The following is a 25,384-nucleotide window of genomic DNA, read 5'->3' as shown; positions in this document are numbered from 1 at the left end:
GTCGATTCCTGGCATATCGATATACAACCAAGCAAAAACATCTTTATTGAGAGATAAAAAATTGACAAGTTGCTCCTTGAGCTTGGGGTCTGCTTAGGGTCTAAATCAGCCCCTACATAAACAAAATTTGGGTCATCATTTGTGCCCAAATTGACTTTCTCTCCTGGTTCGACTTGTGCTTATTTTTCCTTGAGCTTGTCTGTTGCTGGTGCTGGAGGGCTGGAAACTTGAGGGTCTTGCGGCTTTGGGATGTCGTCTGTCTTGACAACCTTAGTTTTGGCCTTGGTTATTGTGCTTACTTAATTGCATTGATGAGCTTCTAGTTGGTTGCTTTTGAACTCTATAATACCTCGGGGTCTGGGGAACTACAGGACTTGGTGTAAGATTGATGCAACTACTTGGATCTTGTGAATCCACCTGTGTCTAAAGATGGTAGTGTATGATGACTTGACATCTATCACACTAAAGCGTGTTGAGGTTTTAACCATGTCCTCTTTTTCTCCAATGGAAACTGGTAGGATGATGTCTCCAATGGCATCTGTGCGGTCTCCATTGAACCCGTAGAGTGGCGCATTTGACTTTATCATCATCGAGTCTGGTAAGTGCATATCCTTGTATGTTTGTTAGAAGAGGATGTCATAAGAGCTGCCTAGATCGATTAGAACCCACTTGACTGTCCATTCGTTAATCTTGACGTGCATTACCAGAGCATCATTATAGGGTAGACACACCTTGTCGAGATCTTCCTCGGTGAATGATATTGTCGTTGTAGTTTGAGAGCTGGCAGGAGTGATAGGTGGTAGATTTCTTGCAGTGCTCCTACGCGCCTGCGCTTTTCACAACCGGAGGTCCCATTGCTGGAGGTGTCTGTAATCATGTGGATTACCTTTTTCTCGTCATGATCGGAAGAGTGTTGTCGCCTGTTGTGCCTCGACTGACCTGGAGATTTAGATCGTCGGTCGTTACTCGTTTATGCTCTTTTCTGCTGCGCGGTCGTTCATGACTACGGCTCCTGCTTCTGTTCGGTTGGCATTCAGTTTATGCCTGAGGTCGCTTTCTGGCAGGAATTCTTTCAGCTTTCCCTCTTCGACTAAGTCTTGGAGGTAGTGCTTGAGGCTCCAACATTCATCGGTGTCATGGTGATGGAGTTTGTGGAAGTGGCAGTATGGATGTCTTGGTATTGCTATCACCTTGTTGATGTTTGGTTTGAAGTAAGATGTTATATATATCTTCTTCAGGATATGGCTTGGCGTCCTGGAGAAGTTGGAGAATTCTCTTTTGGTGCACGATGGCTTCTGGGAGTTGGTGCCCTTGTCGTTGCCTGAATACTGATTTCTTTCTTTGGGTCCCCGTTTGTCGCTTACTGCAAGGACTTCTTTGCCTTTGCGCTGGGCCATCCATTCTTCATACTTCATGTACTTGTCTACTCTGTGGTACAGGTCATCTAGGCATTCTGGCTTATTATGCATGAGAGACCCTGCTAGTTTGGAGTCGTCTAGGAGGGCGTTGGTGAATGCCAAGGCTGCAAAGCTGTCCTTGAGGCCTGGCTCCATTGATAGCAGTTCCTTTTTGAAATGTCCTAAGAAAGTGTGAATAGTCTCGCCATGTGCTTGCTTCAGCTAGAATAACGAGGTCAACTTGCTTCTTCCTGTTGCAGTCGAACTCTGCTGCGAATGTCTCGATCAGCTTGTCGAACTTATAGATTGAATCAGGAGTTAACGTGTAGAACCAATCTAATGCTCCGTACTTCAAGCTGGCTAGAAAGAGTTTGCATTTTAGGTAGTCAAAGTCTGCAGCGTTGTAGAGCGCCAGGATTTGGCTGAAATGAGCTATGTGCTGGCCTGGACACGAGCTACCGTCATACAATGGGAACTTTGGCTGAATAAAATCAGTGGGAGACTGTTTTTCCCTGACTTCAGTGGTGAATGGTGACGCCTTGTGTGCCTGGAGCATCTTCGGATAACTGAACTTTGGCCTTTTTAAGCTCGACTTCTCCAACCGTTGGGCGAAGTTCTCAAGTCGTTGATTGGTGGTTGTAGTGAGGGTTATGACTGCGTTGTTTTCAATTGCGTCTGGAGACAAGTTATTGGTGTTGGAGGTGGTTTGTTCCAGCAGAGTTTGGTTCTCTTGCTGGAGCGTGGTAAAGGAGTCTTAGAGAGTCTTTACTTGATCTACGAGAGCTTTTAGTTGTTCTTCTATGGTGGTTTTTAACCAGTTTCGTGGGCTTGAAAAAATAGTGTGGGTGTTTTTCTCAAAGAAACGAACCGGCAGATGGCGCCAATGTAGATGTGTAGGTTTCTACCTACGACCTGATGTTGAGGTTGATGGAGAATGACTACACTCTTTCTTGGGATAAGAGTTGTCTACGTATCAAGTTTTTTGGGTAAACTTAAATCAAGTCTTACGTAATTCATCTCTCTCTATTTATAGGTGTTTGATATGACTTTCCTTATTTGCTTCAGGTCGGTATCAAGTGTAGATCCATATTTTGTGCTCTCTTGATGATTCGTCATTATTTCTGTTGTTACAAAGTAAATGTCTCATTCATTGGTGTGTTGACTGAGCTTCAGGATCGCGGTAGATCATTTGTTTCTATGTATGGCTGTATTTGATATTTGGTACGACTGAGTTTGGGTCGTGGTTACGTCCTGGTGGCGTGGTATGACCTTGTGATATACAAGCTGTGCAGATACAATCTGATGGTTTGGACACGTATAATGTAGTGAATGCTTGAGAATGGAGAGTACTTACAATGTCTTAAGATTCTTATTTGAGCTCATGCTTAATTTCCCATTACTAGAGTTCCCCAGCCTTAGTTCTTTGTGATGGGCTTCATCCTGTTTCTTTAATAGAATCTCCCAACATTATGAGTGCTTGCGCATTCAATAGGATAAAAGTTTATTCAAATGGTACTTGATGCAACTTGATATAACACATGTAGCCTACAGTTAAGGTGAATCAAACGAATTCAATAGAAAAGAAAATATAACATTCAGTAGATATACGTGGCTCAAGGGATACATATATTTACGACAAGACCTTGTAAATTCACCATTTTCATTTTTTAAAACAAGCTAGATATACTGATCAACGGGCTTAAGGTGGTTGGAAAAATACATGACCGAATTGGGCCCAAATTGGAGCCCAAAGATTGTTTCGACTTTTCCACACAGGATTAAACACAAGTCTGGTGTTCGTGCATAAACCTTCCAGGTGTGTTGTACTTCACAGTAACAGATGAACACGTGCATTATTAAGTTTAGCTATGGAGATTGCCCTTCCCATTTTCACTTTACACACATAACACATAATAATTTTGCTTCCTTCCTTCCTTCCTTATTTCCTTCCTTGTCTGATGAACCCAGTCATGTGTTGTGAATGTATTATTGACCACCACCAGGTAACGCCTCCTTTCCCATGCCCCGTCTTATTTATGGTCTCACATTTCCTTTAAGCAAAAAAAAAAAAAAAAAAAATAGTCACGTCACGTGTTTTGCGACTGAGACTTTTTTTTTTAATAGAGCCATAGATAGAGGGAAAGTCGAATGGATGATAATAATAATAAGATAAGTGTTATGGAAAATATTACTGAATTGCCCTCCACTGAAGAGGAGCCTGATGATTCGGCATTGCACGATATTGAGGATGTGAATAAAAGTATGTCTAGTATGGGTAGTTTGATTGTGGATTTGGGAATGTCTATGAAATCTGGGGGTGTTAAATATTGCGTTGGGGATGTTGAGGGTGAGTTTAGGATATCTGATTTGGTGTGGGGAAAAGTGAAGAGTCATCCATGGTGGCCAGGACAGATATTTGATCCTTCTGATGGCTCAGAGAAGGCGATGAAGTATTATAAAAAGGACTGTCCTTTAGTTGCTTATTTTGGGGATCAATCTTTTGCTTGGAATGAACTTTCGTCTTTGAAGCCTTTTGATGTGCATTTCCCACAGATGGAGAAGCAGACGAATATGGCAGTGTTTCAAGATGCTATTAATTGTGCTTTGGATGAGGTTTCGAGACGGGTAGAGTTGGGGATGTCCTGTTCCTGCATGCCGGTAGAATCTTATAGTGAGATCAAGTCTCAGATTGTAGTAAATGCAGGGATTCGAGAAGAGGGGTCTAGAAGAGTGGGCGTTGACAGGTTTTTTAACGTAACATCGTTTAAACCTGATAAACTCGTTGAATATGTCAAAGCATTAGCAGTGTACCCATGGAGTGATATTGATAGGTTGGAACTTGTGAAAGCTCAGGCTCATTTAGTGGCATTTTATCGTTCCAAAGGTTATCTTCAACCTCGGAAGTTCCTTATGTCTGGAGGGTTATTGGAAAATGCTGAGCATGCACTCCCGGTTTATGAAAATGAAGACAAGGCACAAGATGGCAAAAGAAAGCGAAGAAACCAACCTGGCTCTACTCTTAAACGTGAAAATAATTTGGAGGGTTCGAAATCTAGACGAAAACAAAGAAGCATCACTGATCTCATGGATCCGAATATTTCTCCTCCAGATGGTGTGAAAACAAATACCGATGAGAAGGGTGCCAATAGGTCGACTCTATACTCTTCTGACAAGAAGCGTAAGTCTATTGAGTCCTTGTCGAATGGCACAAAGAGAAAACGGGGGAGGCCGAGTCTAAAAGATTCTGCTGAATCACCAACTTCAAGGGCTCCTAAGGTCGGTGATCGGGTTCGTAGGATTGCAAGGCAAATGGCCAAATCCCCTTCTATTGTAAGTTGCAGTGGTGATAGTATTAAGAAAACTGCTGTTAAGGTTGATGGTAGGAGAAATAAACTTCATGAGGTTGATGTTATTTCCGAGATTGGTGGGAGGACCTTAGGAAGACCAATTTCCCTAAAGGAAGAATTTTCTTCTCCAGCTGAGATGCTTTCACAACTCTGCTTGACTGCTCGAGATCCCCTGAAACGTTACAGTTTTGTTCCTACCATTGTTCGTTTCTTCACTGATTTGAGGAACTCAATTAGCTTGGAGCGATCCTGTTCTACGAAGTTTAAGAAGTCTGAGAAGAAAACAAAGGGTGGTGAAAGAAGTCTTAAAACTGAAAAACCATCCAACGCCAAGGTCAGCTCAACCGAGACAGATGACTATGTTGTTGTGAATGACTCTTATTGGACTGATCGGGTAATCCAAAGTAGTCCTGAAGAACAGTTATCACACAAGAGCCGGAAGAGAAAAGTGAATACTGAGCTTAAGATCCCACTGAAGGACAGCACCGGTTTTGAACCTAGCAATTCTCCTGAGTTGAATGATGTCTCAGACTCTGGTAATGATACTTCCAGTGTCGAACCAGAAGATTGCTTCCAAGCAGATCCTACTCTGCACTGTAATCAGCCTCGTCCTGATGACAACAGTCATTCGCTAAAAGAAAAGTCAGTAGGCGCCAGTGACAATGCAGGGGAAGCCTCACCAACTACATTAATTCTAAACTTTACTGATGCAAATTCTATTCCTTCAGAAACAGATCTGAATAAGATATTTAGTCGGTTTGGGGCTTTGAGGGAATCTGGAACGGAAATTTTGAGGAAAACCAAACGAGCTAGGGTGGTCTTCCATAGGCGCAATGATGCTGAAGTAGCTTTTAGCAGTGCTGGAAAATTCAGTATATTTGGACCAGCTCTAGTCAGTTACCAGTTAAGATATATGCCATCAACGCCATCTAAGGTAACTCCTCATACCACAAGACAAAGCAGAAAAAGTACCACTTCGTTAGTGGACACCACAAGCTGACATCTTTACTACTGGTAAGTTCTTGGCTTTGAACTGCTGGTCCTCTTACTCTATGTTGTGCTTCTTTTCGGATTGATGGAAGTTGTTTCTTTCAAGGGAAATATTGGAAGTTCCCTTGAGGGATTCTCTTGGCATTGGCTAAACATTTTATTAAACCTCAAACCATAAGATGTTTGTCTCCACCATGCAGTTTCTTATTTCATCCTACTGGAGCAGCCTTAGTAATCAATGACGTTGTCACATTTGTACTTCCATTTTCCAGGAGTAAACTCCAAGTTAACTGGTCACTAAATTAGGAAAGAATGCATAAAGGCCTCAAGTCTCTCAGTCTCTTTGACGCTCAGTGCTTGCTGCTTAGGCCTCAAAAAAAAAAGGATGTAAAGAAAAGAGAGTAGGAAGTAAATGGGGTTGGATGAATGTTGTTTAGTTCTAATAGAGTGAGGTGTTTATGCTCAAAACTTAACTTAATAGGGAGTTTGTTGTCTTAAAAAATGCTATGGGTTAAGTCATCCAAAAAATGAAAACAAATATATATATATATATATATATATATATATATATATATATATATATATTATATATAATTATATAATCATTTGTGGATATGATCTACTAACTATGATAACATCTCCAAAAAAATTCATCTCATTTGGAAATCTCTAACCTAATTAAAAGTTTTGTATATATATATATTTCACCCCTTTACAAGATGAATTAGATGAATTAAGTGTTAATCATTTGTGGATATGATCTACTAATTATGATAACATCTCCACAAAAATTCATCTCATTTGGAAATCTCTAACCTAATTAAAAGTTGTTGTAAACTTTGAATTTTTTTTAACGGTTCAGATTTTCGATTTTTGCAATCATCTTTTGACATAGTTAAACATTATCAAATGAGATGAAATTTTATAGAGGTGATATTCATGGATAGTTGAACACATCCACAAAATACTAGGTTATAATTCATGTTGTAAGTAAAGTTGTGGGGCATGGTATAAACTATGGTATAAAAAATGTGGTAAACGGAACCTGCTTGTATATATATATATATACAGCCCGGCTTCTAAAAGGACCTTAAATAAGTACCAAGTCTAAAACACCCACAACTTCACCTACAAAATGATTTAAACCCTAATCTTTTGTGCATATGATCTACTAACCATAAAGAACATCTCTACAAAAATTCAGCTCGTTTGATATCCTCTAACTTAGATAAAATTGTTTTCCACTTTTGAATATATATATAAAGGTCCAGAAATGTCTAGTTTTTGCATTCATTTTTTGCCAGTGTTAAAAATTGGAAAACGAGTTAAATTTTTGTAGAGATGTTCTTTATAGTTAGCAGATCATATTCACAAAAGATTAGGGTTTAAATCATTTTGTAGGTGAAGTTGTGGGTGTTTTAGATTTGGTACTTATTTAAGGCCCTTTTAGGAGCTGGGCTGTATATATATATATAATGTGAGGCTTAAGCCTGAATGTGCTAAATCCATAAAAGGCTTAAGGCACTACCTTGAGACTTAAGCCTCATTGCATTCTTTCAACCTAGCCTCATTGCCATTTGTTTTGTTCTTCTGATGGTAAATTCATACAAACTCTTTTCCAATGTTCTGCTCAGGTGGGGGTTCTAGAACAATTACTAGTATGTAGAAGATGTCCTCGGCACTGCGTTGAACTTTGGAGATACTTAGACTGGCAAGGTGATTTTCTACCCTCTCCCCGAAACACATAAAATATGTTTTACCATGTCTGTTTCTCTATATTAACTGTCATTAATTTATTGATCATATATTCGGTGTATTCGAGGTAATGACCTCCCTGACTGAACAAACTATGATTTAACTGTCTTCCGTTGTTTGAGTGAATCAAATTATGACTTAACTCCAAGTTCCTATTTGACATCTCATGAAGTTGTTGATGTGATTTACTCCGTTTGATTATTAGTAGAATTTAAGGCTCTCTTTTGAAGATTTCCGGTTCACTGGTATTTTTAGGTTGATGTTTGATGGCATTAGACTTATATCTTAATTATAGACTTTCAATACTTAATTAACCAGAAAGAAGTCTTCTTCATCAAAGCTCCAGTCGCCGGCGCTGGTGACCGGAAAAGGGCAGGCCACCAGAAAATACTAAGGAGCTTCTCCTGTACCAAGTTAAATTCCAGAATAAGTCAAAACTTTATTAATGTCATTTGTTTACACATAAAGTCACACTCCTTAAATAAGAAGAGAACACATACTATGACTCGTTCCTATTCAATGTGGGACCAAATCACACTATTATACTGTATATTTGATGTATTAATAATGTCACCTTTGTAAAAGAAGAAAAAATGTCTTTGTTGTCAATGGCACACGTGTTTGAGAATTATTAGATGTAGACCTTAATGAAAGTAGCTGAAAACAGTAAAAAAAAAATTGGCACTGCACAATTCAGAACTCAAAACAAACCTAGAGGAATGAGTAGTCAGCTTTTATGTTGAGAGTGCAGACATTATGAACATAATTCCTGTCATGGTTGCAGGTGCCAGCTAGCTTAGTTGGTAAAACCATTGGGTGATGATACCTGAGGTTTCGGGTTCCAACCCCCCCAAGCACTACTGAGTTACTGATCTCATTTGAAACAGGCTTGCCAATCAATAATTAAAAATAAATTAAACTAAAATAAAATTTCCTGTCATGGTTTTTGTCGAACCAACAAATTTCTGAAGGTCTGGACTGATGCCATTGACAATATAGGAAAATTCCTTCTCCTACTAGGCATTTTACTCTCTTTTTGCCTTGAAATAACATGTGCATTGACATTCCCTTGTTTCTTTCGGAAATTAAAGGAATATATTTATTTTCTTATATGTTGGTATCCCATTGCTGGGATTGCTAGACGATTCCTTAGCTTATGTTCTTTAGTTTCTCAGTTTCACTTGTTGAATTGCTTAGTTGTCTCTTCGAATTCAGTGTTTTTCTTTTTCTCTAGCTACTTTGCTTGACTTGTATAAAGTTGGTTCCTTTGTGCTTCGTTCATCATATGATATGTGTTGTTTCTGTAGTATCATGCATTTATTGATTAGTAGGGCTTAAGCTATTTGTTTGATAGTTGGCTGTCTTTCTTAGTTTCTCTAAGAACCGTAAGTCCCTCCTATGCACTTGAGCCGGCTTTGGTTCTATATGTGTGTTCTGTCATTTAACTATAAACTGGGAATACTTTATAAGGAAAAACAACCAAATCCCTAAAAAGGAGGAGGAATAAACATCAATGTGAACCTGAGACAGTCCCTTACCGATAAAACAAGAAAAAAAAAATAGTCCCTTAGCTTACAACCCTTTAGAACGAATTTCATGTGTTGCCTTATCCACTAGCAATATGGAGAGAAGAAATGAAATAAGGATATACAAAAATAGTAGGAAAGGGTTACAACTTTTTTCAAAATTGTGTTGACTTGTGTTTGCAATGGAGAACATTATAGTTGATTAGACAGAAATTGATACATGGATGCTAGCTAGTACTCATGTGCAGGTCACTGGTGATGCAGGATAGCAGGAATGTATAGAAATGATGTCATCAGCAAAGAAATATATATATTGGTATTAGATTATTTACTAGTGCTCTATTTTGGTTTCCCAAATTAATTAGGAATGACAAGTAGCCAAGTGTTTTTCTATTAGGATTAGAATGAGAAAGAGGAAGTAATGTACTATGCTACTATCTTAGAGTTCAATAATTACTAGAAATTGTTTATCCTTTATAGCAATTGAAACGTACGGAGATATATTTCAATGTTTGAAACCCTTATTCATTGATGATTTGATGTTATTTAGTTTTGATTGGTGTTGTTCTTCTTTGTTTTCGCTAGTATTAGACTATTAGTGCTTACTTCGTTCTTGGTTGAAGCTTAATGAGGATGTGTATGGCACATATTGATTCGTGATTTCTAGAGTTGGGGTTGCTTTTGCTGCCCAACGTCTTCATCATTTCTTGTCGTAGTGGGCGTGGAGATGTTAAGAATTACCTACCATGATTTGGTGAAGGAAATCGATTTAAACCAATTGTGATTCTATGTTAGACTGTTAGTGAGGGACATAAGTTTGACAACCAAATAAGGCAAGGAAGAAAACAAACTAAGAAAGCGAAGGATGTAAGTTTGACAGCCAAACAAGACAAGGAAGAAAACAAGCTAAGAAAGGAGCAAGGTTACTCCGTTTTTTTCACCTTGGCGATCGCGAACCCCATTTTTTAGAGGTTCCAAACCTATCATTTTTCGAACTAACATTAGTACCTGGGCAGATTAGTGGGGGTGTTGCGGCGCAAGACGTTCTTTGTTCTGGTTTTTTTTTTTTTTTTTTTAAATGGTTGTTACCAGTGGCTTTAAATATTCCAGAATCTGCAAGTTCTAGGAGGTGATCATTGAGGCTGACTGAAACCACTTTAATCTTACCCATAATTACCTAGGTTCCTTTCTCCTAAGGCCAAACTAGGTCTGTTGACCTTTTCAGAGGCTGACACTGAATTACACATTCATTGTGAGGGCAACTCATTTGCTGGCATGCTGTCCTTATAAAGAAGACAGCTGATATTTGGGGAGCTCTAGGGCCGCCTCAATAATTCTAACTTCTGTAGGAAGGGAACAGAGGAACTTGAGGAAGTTTCTCTTCTTGGCAGCAAAGAACATAGTGGATCTTGCACCTCCTTAACATATGATTTCTTTTCAGGATTCTGCATTTGTAGCATTATCATTTGATTGGTTGCTCGCATCTATTCTTTCCTTTCTATTGGCATTGAGTCTCTGACAAGCTCTATTCCAATAACAAAATCTTGAATAATGGGTTAGTTCGCTGTTACTTGTTTGAAGTATTTACCTTTTGATTACTGAGATGCTTGTACAATCTACTCTACATGGTTCTTGTTAAGCTCGTAATCTTCTATTATCTTTTATTTATGCTCTAAACTATAAATTTTTCGCAGCAGTTCACTAAACATCATGGAGACAGAATGCTCAAGAACAACCTGTTGGATTTTCACTGATTTGGGCAGCTGAAGTTATGTGCATCGTTGGTAAATCTTGTGATGGTTTTAATCAGTCAACTTTCGAGGAAAAACCTTCTGTGCATATTTCTGTACTTCTAAATGTAGTTTCTACTTTTCGATAAGCATTTTAAGGGATGAAATGTAGTGCCGTCTGGTTGGATCCTAGTCTTTTTCACTTCTTCATATTTTCCCCATAATTAGCCGATCTTTATCATATATGTAAGTAGCAAAGAGGGCCCCAGTGAAGAACATTACATTAGTACTTAGAGCATCTCCAATGGAGTGTGTAAATCTATACCTCCACATAGGCTCCATGTAGGCGCCATTAGGATTTTACACTCTTATTTCTGAAGTAATAAATATACACCTCATGGCTTTTCCAATGGTGGTGTGGAAATAAAGAGTAAAACGACAAATGTTAACCGTCGCAAGTTTGCAAAAGAAAATTTTAAGAGGAGAACGCACGTAACTTTAACCCACGTGAAATCTGAAAACAAGAGTAGCGACGGTCATGGGCCGTTGCAAATGAAATATTTTAAGCACCCACGTTTATTGAAGTGACGTCCGAATTTTAAAAACCCACTCACGACATTTAAAGCTACGTCCGTGTTTTTTATTAACTAATAATCTGGGAGGGGAATTTCTACCAAATTTTAACAACTAATAGCTATTGTATACGGTTTACACCCTCCATTGGAAATGGTTTTTTCAAAGTAGGGGTGTAAATTTCACACATTATACTTGGAGATACCCTTAGAGAGTTGTTACAAAGATGTTTAGGGGAGGCCCATTAATGGGAAACTTCAAAGCCCAATGCTCAAGCCTCTCCATCAAGGTTCCAACCTCCAACTAATACTTATTCAATTACAATGACAAAATATAAAAATCAGCTAAAGTTGTTTTGACTGAATTTAAAATAGCTTGACCATCCCAATCTATACCCATTGCTCTGGTAACAATTTTATTGTCTCCAAAAGATGAGCCTGTGGCAACTGTACACTTTATGCAAGTTTTGTGTCCTGTTTAGCTTGCATAGAACCATGGACTAAAATATTGTCGATATATCCGATATATCGCCGATATATATCGGTATTTTGGTATACCGATATCGATATTTTCGATATATATCCACCGAATATAGAATCTTTTTTTTTCCCGATATATATCGGAATTTCCGATATGAAACTTTATATCGCCGATATAATCGATATTTCCGATATAATCGATATATATCGGTTGATTTTTGACCATTGTAAAATATAAATCCGATATTTCCAATATATTTCCGATATATATCCGATATTTCCGATATTATATTTCCGATATTTTTTATATTTTAAATAGTTTGGACTGGTTACCAAAAAACATGGATACATCTGAAATATCCGATACATCCGATATATATCGGTTTTTGGGTACACCGATATATTCATCGATATCGATATTTTGGGCCTTGCATAGAACTCTGCTTGCAGTGCACTTCTAGCTCTGAACTTGGTGTATGCAGCTCACGAATCTGCCCAACCTTCAGTCCTGAATATAGCACCAGCTGCGCCTCTAGAATTTGTCATAGTGAATGCCACAATCTTCAATATCGACAGTACTTAAAGTGGGAAAACAGCATCCAGGGTAACATTGGGCTTGGGCTTAAAAGAATGCTCAAAAGATTTGGTTAGGCTTACGTTTTCTAAACCTGAGCCCAACCCAAATTAAAACCCATCCCGGAGCTTTAAAATTGGTTCTGCAATAAAACACGAACGAGACACTTATTAATCCAATTCTAAGGTATGCTCCCTCTCTCTTTTCAAACCAATATATGAACATGTAAATTTATATTGGATGTATTGTATTATTAATCATTTACCGAATTAAGATGATTGTTACTTCTTACGAGTGGTAAGTTGTAACTACTTATTAGTAATGTGCAAAACATTTTCTGGATATTAAGGGGTTGCTCATGATATCTAAAGGGATTAGGGAATAAAGTTCTAGTTGTTTATACATATACATTTAAATAAGAAAGTAACATTGCATGTGTTAGAGACGTTGAGGAGACTCTCATGAGTCCATAACGCATCCTGTTTTGATATAACTACTTGTGCACCAAGTAGTTCTTGATTGTTTCCGGACTCTAATGTCGCAGTAAGAGAGTTCCACAACTACTTCTACTGATTATTCCGCATTTCCTCTGCTTCCCGTTCGTCGTCATCCTAGTCTGCGTCATGGATAATAATTCAGGTAGAGACATCCTTCTTTTTAGATAATGTATGCCATCCTTCTTTTTTTCAGACTTTCAGGTAGAGACAAAGTTTATCTTGTTCATGCATGCTTCCTTGTATTCTATTGTTGGGAAAAGAACAATCATGGTTTCTCTACATTTTCCCGTGTCAAATGTCTTACATGATCCTAACCTGCCTACTATTCTTATACTTATCACTAACTGAGGCAGAGTTGTACTTAATTGTAACGCTTGATTCTCCTTTCTTCTCTTTCTTTTGCTCTAATATCAAATGGTTAATGCGGCTCAGTTGCATATATAAGAGAACCTAATATATGTAATACTTTTGAATAATGAAGAAAACCTCCCAACAAAGTAAACTAGAATTACTGCATAGCAGTGGGGAAGTGAGCATAGCAAGGTTAGGAGATGAGAGGAGGAGGAAGATGAAGGAGGGAGATGAAGAGAAGGGTGGAGAACAAAGAGAGTGAGAGGAGGAAGATGAAAAGAGAAGCATAAGAAGAGAGAAACTATAAAGGGGGGGGGGGGGGCCAAGAACGTTCGGTTTTGTTTGTGGTAGTTAGTGTTCACAATGGCTGAATGTGTTAGATCTGGTTTGCTATAACTTTTGAACAACTTCTCAAGTGGTTTTAGTCTTGCCTGATTTAATTTTATTTTCAGGTTTCTAAAGTTCACTTCCATTCCTATGATGGACTTATCCATGGGCGATGAAAAGATTCTGAGCTACTCTGATGTTGTATTAAGAAGATCAGATTTAGAAATCCTTGGTGGTCCTCACTTTCTTAATGACCGGATTATAGAGTTTTACTTCAGCTGTCTTGCTTCCTGCTACCCTTCGGAAGACATTCTGCTTGTTCCACCGGGAATTTCATTTTGGCTCACAAACTGCATGGATCTTGATAGTTTGAAAGATTTTGTCGAACCGCTCAAGCTTCCTGATAAAAAATTGGTAATATTTTCTATCAACAATAATAAGGATGTGACCCAAGCTGAGGGTGGGACTCATTGGAGCTTGCTTGCATATGAAAGGAATAAGAATCTGTTTGTACACCATGATAGCCTTGCAGGTTCTAACAGGTTGCCTGCCATGAACCTCTACAGAAATGTTGCAAGATTTATGCGTATCTCTGGTTCCACATTGGATGCTCCTTTGTCTGATTGCACTTCTACACCACAACAGATGAATGGTTATGACTGTGGTGTGTATGTCATTGCAATTGCAAAGGTCATATGTGATTGGTATACTAATTGTAGATCTCAAGATGAGGACTTGTGGTTCAGTGCAATGAAGAGGCAGATTGGGGCATCTACGGTGTCTAAGTTGCGAAATGAGATTTTAGTCCTTATTAAGGATCTTATGGTGAAAAAGTGATGTTTGTTAAGCTTGTGGTGATGGTCAGGAAAAGCTTAAACGAACTCATTGTCTCCAGCATAGAAGAATCGCCTGAGGTATAAGAACAGTTCACTATGATTCTTGTCATATATGAGCATATGATGCATAAGGTCTTTAAGCATTGTTGACTGTAGCAAATCATGTATGCCTGTTTAATTGTTGTTGTTGATGAAGTGACGAACCGTTTGGGCATAATGGTGATTATAACCTATGTGCTTGTACTGATAGATCTAAACCTACTTCAGTTAACTAGTTGATTTTTTGTCAAGTTTTGTTACTGAAACATCTGAAACGTTAGACATTGATGATTGTGCTAGGACTAATTTAAACTTACGTGCAAACCCTCCATTAAAGGTCAGATAATTTTCAGAGTTTGTAGACCAAGTTACAGATAGCAATAAGATCTTTGCTACTGGGCTGTACGGCTGTACCTAGCAGAAACCTTTTTCAGAGTTTGTAGACCAAGTTACAGATAGCAATAAGATCTTTGCTACTGGCCTGTACGGCTGTACCTAGCAGAAATCTTAACACAATTCCTAGTCTAGCTTTACCGAAGTATTCAGTAAACGGGTTAGTTTCTCATTTTAGCTTAACACAATTCCTAGTCTAGCTTTACCGAAGTATTCAGTAAACGGGTTAGTTTCTCATTTTGGCTTTTTTCTATTTTCTGATGTCTCCATCTATATATTCTGTTCCTTCTTTGATCATTGAAAGGAAGTTACCTGGTCAAAAACCGATCCTATCAAATGCGTAAAAAGCTTGTCAAAAGTTCAACTGAGAACAAACTGCTGAAATATGTTCAGAAGCTTTTAAAGTTATAAAATGGAATTGTTGTACGGCGCAAATTTACAAATCAATATGAAGGAGATTCAAGAGAGACTGTAGAATGAAGATTGAAGAGAGAGGAGATCTTGGTGGTTAGGTTGTTCAAGGTGTACCTGCATAGAGAGCCACAGGAAAACATTGTTAATCCGGTCAAGACTTCAACGCCCATGTCATCTGCCATGTGGAACTGAAAGTGATTTGATCAAACAGAATTCATTTCCCTGGTGAAGAAGAATCTTCTCACCACCCAATTCACTTGCATCAAAAATCCTACTTGCACTTGACTTATGAGGCCATTAACCAATCTCCGCCCCTAGATGGGAAATTAGGGTCTCCCCCCTAAACACACGGTCAACTTGGTTTTATTGTTAACTTTCAAGTCAAACAATTGAAAATGACATAAATGCCCCCACCTAATTAAAATTGAACATTTTCTTTTTGAAAATAATGAAGACATTTGTGTAATTTTCAATTGTTTGACTTGAAAGTTAACAGTCAAACCAAGTTAACCGTGTGTTTAGGGGGGAGACCCTAATTTCCCATCTAGTAGGGGATCCTAATTGGCTCATCTAGTGGGGGGAATCCTTATTGACTAGTTAACCCTGTATAACTGTTTAATGGAGAAATAAGTCAAATAGTTATAGGACTTTCCACTATGAAAAGCTTGGAGTGAAAACTCTCCACAAAGGAGCTGAAAGTGATTTGATGAAACAGAATTCATCTCCGTAGTGAAAAAGAATCTTCTCACCACCCAATTCACTTGCATCAAAAATCCTACTTGCACTTGACTTATGAGGCCATTAACCAATCTGATTCCTAGTCAGTTTCATACTAGAGAAAACAAATGGCTTAAATTATAACTGTTTAATGGAGAAATAAGTCAAATAGTTATAGGACTTTCCACTATGAAAAGCTTGGAGTGAAAACTTTCCACAAAGTAGCTGAAAGTGATTTGATCAAACAGAATTCATCTCCCTGGTAGAGAAGAATTTTTTCACCACCCAATTCACTTGCATCAGAAATCCTACTTGCACTTGACTTATTAGGCCATTAACCAATCTGATTCCTAGTCAGTTTCATACCAAAGAAAACAAATGGCTTAAATTATGACTGTTTAATGGAGAAATAAGTCAAGTGGTTATAGGACTTTCCAATATGAAAATCTTGGAGTGAAAACTCTCCACAAAGGAGCTGAAAGTGATTTGATCAAACAAAATTCATCTCCGTAGTGAAGAAGAATCTTCTCACCACCCAATTCACTTGCATCAAAAATCCTACTTGCACTTGACTTATGAGGCCATTAACCAATCTGATTCCTAGTCAGTTTCATACTAAAGAAAACAAATGGCTTAAATTATAACTGTTTAATGGAGAAATAAGTCAAATAGTTATAGGACTTTCCACTATGAAAAGCTTGGAGTGAAAACTCTCCACAAATGAGCTGAAAGTGATTTGATCAAACAGAATTAATCTCCCTGGTGGAGAAGAATCTTTTCACCACCCAATTCACTTGCATCAAAAATCCTACTTGCACTTGACTTATTAGGCCATTAACCAATCTGATTCCTAGTCAGTTTCATACCAAAGAAAACAAATTAAATGGCTTAAATTATGACTGTTTAATGGAGAAATAAGTCAAATGGTTATAGGACTTTCCAATATGAAAATTTTGGAGTGAAAACTCTCCACAAAGGAGCTGAAAGTGATTTGATCAAACAAAATTCATTTCCCAGGTGGAGAAGAATCTTCTCACCACCCAATTCACTTGCACCAAAAATCTTACTTCCACTTGGCTTATTGTGGCCATTAACCAATCTGATTCCTAGTCACTTTCCGACTAGAGAAAACAAATGGTTTAAATTATGATTGTTTAATGGAGAAATAAGTTAAGTGGTTATAGGACTCTCCACTATGAAAAGCTTGGAGCGAAAACTCTCCACAAAGGAGCTGAAAGTGATTTGATCAAACAGAATTCATCTCCCTAGTGGAGAAGAATCTTCTCACCATCCAATTCACTTGCATAAAAAATCCTACTTCCACTTGGCTTATTGAGGCCATTAACCAATCTGATTCCTAGTCAATTTAAGACCAGAGAAAACAAATGGCTTAAATTATCCATATAAAGATAATTTTAGAACGCATAACATAACCAAACAATCCAATTCAAGTAAATTTCAAACAATTCATTTTGAATTTTCAATGTGCTAATTAGATCACACTAAGCATACATCAAACTTTTACCATTCTTTCTCTCAATATTTTCCAATAGTATTATACATACATGTAACTGTCATTTGACATACTACCTAAAAGGAGTTGATTCCTTAGTCACATTTCTCTTCATGTTAACCATCACAAATCTAACAAAATATTAACATTTACAAATCATTTTTCATAAAAGATCACTACTTTAACAATGCTGAATGCAGAAAATGAAATTGCAGAGGCCTTCCGAATGGCACGAGATAGGTTCAATGAAGAAGACTACAAACCTGTACGCATTAGACTCATCGGCACACGCTCAAAAGATGAAAGACAGTACAACCTTCCTACATCTACTGAAGTATACCAGCACTGATGCTTGGAAATGGAGTTGAATTTCATCATCGAGATATAGTTGTTGAACACCAAGAAAAAGGCCTCAAACGAATTACTGAACATTATCCTAGCTTTATGGCAATGCAATAATATTCTCTTTTATTTCCATACGGTGAAGACAACTACACATTCGATATTTTGTATTGAGGAGAGTAAGAAATATCAGAAAATCACCGCCACACAGTTAGCATGCGAGAATATTATGCCTTTAGACTTCAACATAGAGAAAATGAGGGTCAAACTTTAGTCAGAGGTGGTAAAGTAAAACTACAATTTATGGTTGATATATACGCATGTGTAGAAGAAGAAAGACTTGATTGGTTCCAAAACAACCGGTCCACAATCAGAGCAGAACTATATAAGAACTAGCTTGTAAGCCCGTGCATACGCACTGGCTCTTTTGAAAATATTTAGATTTTTTTTAGAAAATTGAGACTACCGTTTTATCGCTAACCCGTTTTAATTTTCTAACAAATTGTTTTAAATGAAATTTTAATTAAATTTTAAAAACCCGTTTTTTCAATTGGGAGAGAGATCTTGTTTTAATAGGAAAATAATTCCCGTTTTAATTAGATATACTAGATTTTCTCTTTTCAATAGGAAAGAAATTTCCATTTTAATAGGAGAATGATTCCTGCTTTAATTAGAAGTATTAGAATTTGTTTTGATAAGAGAGAAATTCCCGTTATAATATGAGATGAATTCCCATTGTAAAAAAAATCTCGTTTTTCAAATAGGAGAAATTCCTGTTTTAATAGGAGATGTCGTGGAATTTTAATAGAGCTCGAAAAATACTCTTTATGGGAGCTTTAATATTAAGATATAGATATAGTTGACTCAGTGCACGCTAGAGACACAGATGCAAGATTAGTCAGAAAGCATTTAGTTTTGCCTTATTCATTTATTACTGGGCCACGGTACATGGTGCAGAATTATCAGGATGCCATTGCTATATGCAGATGGGCAGGACCTCCAGATCTATTCATCACATTCACTTGCAATCCAAAGTGGAATGAAATTAAATTTGCAATGAAAAGAGCTGAAGGTTTAAAATTCGAATACTGTTCCGAAGTTGTAGTTAGAGCGTTTAAGATAAAAGTGGATCAGATTATGAAGGACCTCAAAGAAAAAAAAAACACTTTGGCAAAGTTATGGCAGGTAATTTTAAATATTTTACATCTTAATTTTATTTGTGTGATGCCTAAACTATGTCACTCTTGGCTTAAAAACATATTATTCCTCCTTTTTTTCCCGTAAATTATTCATTTTTATTTTATTTTACTTTATTTTATTTTATGCTGGTTTTATGTTTTTTCGTTCTAAAATTTAATCTAGCTGGTACCGTCAGTCAATATGTAAGATGTTAATATGTTTATGGTTGACAAACACCGATCAAGAAAGTGCCTATGGTTGCCATTTTGTCAAAATAATTTGTCAAATTTGTGAATGCTACTAATAGGGAGAACATTAGCATTTAGAGTTTCACGTCAATGCTTTTAATGCTTTTAGATTTGTTAATTATGGTACGGTTTGCAGATACCACAAAATTTACCTATAGTACACTACCATACTCAAGATCTGTATCACTAGCCTGATGTTGTTTACTTGTAACATATATAGCTAGACATCCTAATTATGGCATACTGCAGTAGCCCGTGCATCATCTGCAAACATATCATTAAAAAGAACAACTCTACGGGTCAAGGACTACCACAAACTTCACCTAAAAGATCAAGGATATAGACCAATACAGAGACATTCTCTTGTCACGTATGTACGAACCATCAAGGTACGTTCAGATAAAGATTCAATACCACAAGCTATAAAATCTCAACAACTTGTAAAATCTCAATTAATTCAGAGTATAAGTGTATAACAATAACCTCAAACAAAAACACGCCAGCACTGAAATCCAAAGACTAAAATTTCTCCGACAACATAAATAACAACTCTTAACTAAGAACCTAAACTTGCAAAATTGTGTACTGGAAGGAATCGGAGTTCCAAGTTTATGAAAACAAATCGAAAAGATTTTCGTCATATCACTTTCCTCCTTTAGCTCTTCCTTCTTTTCCTCAGCTACTGGAGCAGCAACAGCAAAAATGGCATCGCCACCAGCAGATGCAGTAACGGAAACGGGAGCACCGCCACCACCAGAGCTACCATTCATAATCATATCCTCAATGTTCCTCTTCTGGACAAACTTAGCAAATAGACCTGGCCAATAGGCCTCAACTTGCACATTAGCAGCTTTCACCACTGCTGCTATCTTTTCTGCCTGTAAACAGATGAATCAAAGAAACCAAAACATAGTTCAGAACATAATCATCTCTGTTGCCTGTGAAGTAGTGTCAAGTAACAAAGCCTAACTTACAAATCTACCAGACTACAATTAAAAACTATAAGGGGTGAGAGAAAGTTACCGTGACAGGGATTCCCTCGTCGTGGAGGAGCATGCAAGCGTAAGTGCAAGCAAGTTCGCTAGCAGTAGACATCTTTGTAGAAGAAAAGCAAAAAAAAATCTCAAGAAACAACACAGGGATCTGTAGACTGATTTATATTTATAGAGGGGACCCCTCTTTTGTGTCGGTTTGTTCAAGCCATACTGAGTCCTAACTCCTAACAGCTTCTACAATTGGAGACTTTCTATAATTCCGGTTTCCTTCCTAGTCACGTTTCCCCTTATAGAAATCTCACTCCGTGTGCAAATAGAAATCTCCTCTTCCTTGCAGCTCACACAAAATCTTATATTCTTCACACAAAATCTTCTCAACTAGTAGCACAGCTCACGACTCAAAGATGCCTTCTAAACACCTTTGGTCCTTTGTATAAGGCTGCCTTCAATGAACAGGAATAATGTAACAACTTTAAATTTCGTCAACTGTCAATTTGTCATTTCTCATTACAAAACCTTTAAGCATACCCTGATCCCGGCAGGGCCCCAAAGGCCAACCAAACCAGCAGATGCATTTGCCGACAGTTTGGACTTTGGAGTTCCTTGTGTGATCTCTGCATGTGGACTTCTTCTTCACTAGAAGACCTTTTGACTGGTGGGTAAAACAAAATACCTGAAATTTCGCTCATCAGATTTATACAGCTACTGTGCTTCTGCTGATATATCATATGTTCATTGGTGAGTTCCGTGTATCATCTCTGCATGTGGACTTCTTCACTAGAAGACCTTTTGACTGGTGGGAAAAACAAAATACCTGAAACTTCGCTCATCAGATTTATACAGCTACTGTGCTTCTGCTGATATATCATATGTTCATTGGTCAGCTACTGAATTACCGTCGCACATTCATCAACAACAGAACAAGTTTTGATTGACCAATCTTCTGTTAAACCACGTGGCCGCAAATTCGTGCCTTACTGTGAGAAAAGCCATTTCCCAACCCAAGGTATAAAGTTCTCTAAATAATATTATGCGGGGACAATCTTTTCTTCACTACATACTACCAAAGTACCAATTTATACAACATAATTTGAATTATATATTGTTTTTTTTTCTTTTAAAGCGGTTCTCAAAACAGGTCTTAAAATAAATGCCCTAAAATAAATTGTCCTGAATGAACCCAGTTAAAGTGAAAAGAACCTTGAATCGCAACTAGGTGAACTTCCATATGGAGGGTGAATTTAGCAACTCCATTTGAGAAAGAAAATCAAATCCCATATCCTACCTGTCAAGCACAAAAGTTTCTCTATAATACAATGCCAACCATTGGTTACAGTACAATTAACATAATACAACATTTCTGTAGGCACCATTTCATTAACCCAAAATGCCATTGACAACTCATTCTGCTATTCGTACGCATCTTCTATATGATTTTGCCTCTCCACAAAATCTGCCGCTAAAGTTGGAAGTTTCCTTCATGAAAGTAAGGTATATCTAGCTAATACCAGTACCACTAAAATCAAAAGACCTAAAACACAGTTCTACTGACAGAATCCAGAAACTTTACCTAGATTTAAGAACACATAGCACAGAACAATCTAATAAAATAACCAAACTATAAAATCCAGGTAAAATTTTGATACCACACTATAGTCTCAACTTGACATATCTTATCCAGAGTATAACCAAGACGAAAACAAAAACTAATTAATTCTTAAAACAAAGCACAATAGCCGTACATAACCAATAACCTAACTGCAAAACATAGAATACCAAACTGAAAGGAGCTTCTAGTCTAATCAAACAAACTGAAACCCATGTCCTCATCACTTTCCTCCTTTGGCTCTTCCTACAAAACAAAAAAGCAAAATGAATCAGACTGACAAAAGTCTAAAAACACAGTAAAATATAATACATGAAAAACTGAAAACTCGAATTACCTTCTTCTCCTCAGCTGCAGGTGCAGCAACAGCAGCAGGAGCACCACCACCACCTGAAGCAGCAACGGCAACAGGAGCACCACCACCACCCCCAGATCCAACATTCATGATCAAATCTTCAATGTTTCTCTTCTCAACAAGCTTAGCAAAGAGACCTGGCCAATAGGCCTCAACTTGCACATTAGCGGCTTTCACTAAAGCTGCAATCTTATCAGCCTGTAAACAGAATGGACAAGAAAACAATCCGCAAATTCAGAAAAATATCAAACTTGAAAAAGTAAGCCATAATGAAAACCCATTAATAGCAATTCCATCAGGGATAAAAAAATAAAACCTTATTTCGCTTCTTCATATGAAAGCATCATTCAATATAAAGTATCCTAAACAATAATAATAATAATAAACTATAAATAACACTTCAAAACTACATAGCTAATTAGAGAGAGCACATGATGATAGCTAATTACAGTGATTGGAATTCCATCGTCATGGAGGAGCATACAAGCGTAAGAGCAAGCAAGTTCACCAGCTGTAGACATCTTTTCGATCTGCAAAATCATACAAACCCAAACCCAAGTTAGATAAACAAACAAAGCAGATCCAATATTAACGAAGAAAAGGAAAAAGAGAGTACCTTTTTGAGAAATGAGGTTGGAGCTTTTCTTATGCTTTGCTCTCGTTTCGTTTCGTTAGGGTTTTGTAAAATTAGGTGACGATTTGTTTTTATGTGAGGGACTAGGGTTTTAATGGGCCGCGATAGTGGGTACTGCTGTTATTGGGCCTCAGCCCAGTTTATGGCCCAAGTTTCGTCGCCTCACTGAAATATTGACCAAAAATCGGTTTATTGAAAATTTATAAATAGATGAGTCTCTCCACTTTTATTAAACTAGTTTTCGAACCCGTTCATAGAACGGGTTCCGTTATATTAAATTATTATGAAAATTATAGTAACTATGTGGGATTGTGGAGCTATGAGATATGAATATATGAATATCATATTGGGTTACACTAAAGTTTTTATGTGATTCCTATGAATATCATTAATTAGTATATCTCTCACGTTGAAGAAAAAGATGCTGAAGTAACCTTACGTTGAAATAGTTGTCACATAATTTTGCTTCAATCTAGTTATTAGAGAATTATACTGGGCTACACTATGAATAAATTAAGATCGAGCATTTAGTAATGGTTTCTTGCTGTTTAGCAAAAAAGTGTTAATCTTTGAAAGTTTACATCTATTATTAGCTATATTTTTGTGGTTTTATATAAATGAATTGGGAAATAAGTTATTGTGGACAGAGTACATGTGTAAATTGAAGGTTGCCGGAAACTGTAGGATTTGAGGAGAAATGTTATCCTGGGTTGCATTATCCCACAACTCTTTCATTGTACATAGAATTTGTTGTTGATTGGACATGATGTCTTTTTCAGTATTTTAATGTAAATGGTGTAAATTCATAAAATTTTGTAATGGCGTAGAAAAGTAAGAGCAAACGAGAGAGAGGCTACGTAAGAAATGTTATCAACTTTGCATCTTTGTTGTTATTTCGATTATGTATTAATCTTATGGGATAACGCGCAGTAGAAGAGACAATAACTGGTTTTCATATTTCACTTTTCAAGTGAATTGAAGCTTTCATTTCCTCTTTCTATGCATGTTTCATTGTTCTTTTCTAGGATAAAATAGAAGATATTGTAAGGAAACCAACATGAATATTTTGTGCCATGGCACTTACCTTATCACCATGCTGAAATCACTGGCCTCACTGTGTTGATGAACTTGGCTTGAGGTTTTATAAGGAATGGTGAATTTATAAGGAAGAGCAGGAATAATCTGATGCATTCTAGGCAAGGGTTACCTCCTTGTGCATTCTAAACACAATTTTTGGTAGTTCGATATACTTTACGTCTATCTCTCTGTTTGCTTATGTTTGCCTATGGAGCAAAGAATTACGCATTACTCGTTGTCATTTGCCAATAGGGAATAATTTTGCACTTGGGAGCAACATTACTATTCTCCTTTCTATATTGGTACTCGAGTAGAATCTTGCAAGCATTAGGCCTAAGCAGATATAGCTGATCAAACCTAGATATTTGCGCGCGGCATGCTCCCTCAACTCTATGCTTCTGCTCTGAATTTGGCAATGCAGAGGTTTCTTCAAGCACAGAACATTGTGAACCCCTTAGCTTACTGGTTACATAGCTACTGGGATTTTTTTCTTGCATTTGTTTCACACTTGTCTATGAACTTTGAAATGTGCTTTGAAATGGGTTATGATATATTGATTTGGTATCTGCTTACTTTCAATTTCGTTATGTTATACGAAATAGAAAAATGAGTTGTAACAACGCACAAAGAAATCATATAGAAAATTGCTTGATTTAAAAATTACTAAAGATATGATTCCATATATGTAAAAATGTCTGATAAGTCATCTCATTTCCAAGATTGAATAGATAAGTAAGTAGAGAGAATCATAATTCTACCATTCCCTCTTTATAATTGCCTTTAGATAATCAATATCTTCTTTCAGACTCATAATTTTTTCTTTCTGAATTTGTATGCACTGATTTTTAAGCGTGTCGTTCTTTTCTACAATCTCAAGTTTGTTGCAAATTTATTCTATTTTTTCATAGTTATAGTCTACTACTTCAAAGCCTATCTCACTGCACAGAAAATCAATTGCTTTCTTTGATGCTGAATTTTCTGAATCTTCTCGAGTTGTTGAGTTTCCTTCGAATTGGTGATTGTCTTTGATGTTAAATATTGGAATGTCAAGCATGGGTTTGAATGACACTTCAATCCCTCTTGAATACTACTCTGGCCTCATCTCCATAGTGATCCTTTTCTATTTTTTTATATAAGATAGCCAAGAAAAAGTGTTATGTTGACACTGTAGTAAGTAGAAGATTATTTTTTTAATTGAAATAACTAAATGTAGCAATACACATTCTGAACTAAATGTAGATCCATATTGAGAACAGTATATCAACCTATTAGACATGATATGGAAGAATATTTTGGTGCAGTGCATTAGCATATCTTTGAATTTTAGAGGAATAAGTTTCCGAAATTGGATTCGCTGCATCAATTTATTGTTAGTAAAACACTTGAAAATTACAATTAACCAAACAAAATATGAATGTTGAATTTGTTTACCTTTTTATTGAATTTGTTGAGACTCGAGTACCGTTTTTTATTCTCTTTGATCATGAGTT

At 37.0% G+C, this 25,384-nt stretch overlaps 4 protein-coding genes across 6 annotated transcripts; 2 read left to right on the top strand and 2 right to left on the bottom strand.

Moving 5' to 3' along the window:
* Positions 1–3,201: 3,201 nt before the first annotated feature.
* Positions 3,202–10,937, top strand: LOC147488181 (PWWP domain-containing protein 5-like). 2 transcript variants are annotated; one of them, XM_086571414.1, is made up of 3 exons: positions 3,202–5,758; positions 7,369–7,450; positions 10,710–10,937. In XM_086571414.1, exon 1 carries the CDS (start codon positions 3,546–3,548, stop codon positions 5,742–5,744), a length of 2,199 nt encoding a protein of 732 aa, XP_086427540.1. In that variant the 5' UTR covers positions 3,202–3,545; the 3' UTR covers positions 5,745–5,758; positions 7,369–7,450; positions 10,710–10,937. The 2 variants fall into 2 exon arrangements, with proteins under 2 accessions (XP_086427540.1, XP_086427539.1); XM_086571413.1 differs by having other exon boundaries at positions 3,208–5,758; positions 10,713–10,937.
* A 1,516-nt stretch (positions 10,938–12,453) lies between these two features.
* LOC147488180 (Cysteine proteinases superfamily protein) lies at positions 12,454–14,672 on the top strand. 2 transcript variants are annotated; one of them, XM_086573341.1, is made up of 2 exons: positions 12,454–12,557; positions 13,672–14,672. In XM_086573341.1, exon 2 carries the CDS (start codon positions 13,697–13,699, stop codon positions 14,381–14,383), a length of 687 nt encoding a protein of 228 aa, XP_086429467.1. In that variant the 5' UTR covers positions 12,454–12,557; positions 13,672–13,696; the 3' UTR covers positions 14,384–14,672. The 2 variants fall into 2 exon arrangements, with proteins under 2 accessions (XP_086429467.1, XP_086429468.1); XM_086573342.1 differs by having other exon boundaries at positions 12,549–13,010.
* A 4,983-nt stretch (positions 14,673–19,655) lies between these two features.
* On the bottom strand, positions 19,656–21,669 carry LOC147488179 (uncharacterized). The gene is made up of 3 exons (XM_086572749.1): positions 20,751–21,669; positions 20,251–20,665; positions 19,656–20,105 (listed from the first exon to the last, which is right to left on the bottom strand). Exons 2-3 carry the CDS (start codon positions 20,320–20,322, stop codon positions 19,680–19,682), a joined length of 498 nt encoding a protein of 165 aa, XP_086428875.1. The 5' UTR covers positions 20,323–20,665; positions 20,751–21,669; the 3' UTR covers positions 19,656–19,679.
* A 142-nt stretch (positions 21,670–21,811) lies between these two features.
* Positions 21,812–22,912, bottom strand: LOC147488178 (large ribosomal subunit protein P1y-like). The gene is made up of 4 exons (XM_086572750.1): positions 22,800–22,912; positions 22,633–22,713; positions 22,166–22,381; positions 21,812–22,074 (listed from the first exon to the last, which is right to left on the bottom strand). The coding sequence occupies exons 2-4, from the start codon at positions 22,702–22,704 to the stop codon at positions 22,021–22,023; spliced, it is 342 nt and encodes a 113-aa protein (XP_086428876.1). The 5' UTR covers positions 22,705–22,713; positions 22,800–22,912; the 3' UTR covers positions 21,812–22,020.
* Between the last annotated feature and the right edge of the window lie 2,472 nt (positions 22,913–25,384).

Source organism: Coptis chinensis, chromosome 7 (assembly GCF_015680905.1).
Source record: "Coptis chinensis isolate HL-2020 chromosome 7, ASM1568090v1, whole genome shotgun sequence".
NCBI lineage: Eukaryota > Viridiplantae > Streptophyta > Magnoliopsida > Ranunculales > Ranunculaceae > Coptis > Coptis chinensis.
Note: the sequence above shows the minus strand (reverse complement) of the source record. Positions and strands in the feature narration are given on the sequence as shown.

What these genes read in the sequence shown, in the direction of transcription:
- LOC147488179 (XM_086572749.1), bottom strand. Translation starts at nt 20,322, where the DNA reads ATGTCTACTGCTAGCGAACTTGCTTGCACTTACGCTTGCATGCTCCTC. An exon ending in ACGAGGGAATCCCTGTCACG is followed by an intron (nt 20,106 to 20,250) that starts GTAACTTTCTCT and finishes ATCTGTTTACAG; the next exon opens with GCAGAAAAGATAGCAGCAGT.
- LOC147488178 (XM_086572750.1), bottom strand. Translation starts at nt 22,704, where the DNA reads ATGTCTACAGCTGGTGAACTTGCTTGCTCTTACGCTTGTATGCTCCTC. An exon ending in ACGATGGAATTCCAATCACT is followed by an intron (nt 22,382 to 22,632) that starts GTAATTAGCTAT and finishes TTCTGTTTACAG; the next exon opens with GCTGATAAGATTGCAGCTTT. An exon ending in CTGCAGCTGAGGAGAAGAAG is followed by an intron (nt 22,075 to 22,165) that starts GTAATTCGAGTT and finishes TTTGTTTTGTAG; the next exon opens with GAAGAGCCAAAGGAGGAAAG.
- LOC147488181 (XM_086571414.1), top strand. Translation starts at nt 3,546, where the DNA reads ATGGATGATAATAATAATAAGATAAGTGTTATGGAAAATATTACTGAA.
- LOC147488180 (XM_086573341.1), top strand. Translation starts at nt 13,697, where the DNA reads ATGATGGACTTATCCATGGGCGATGAAAAGATTCTGAGCTACTCTGAT.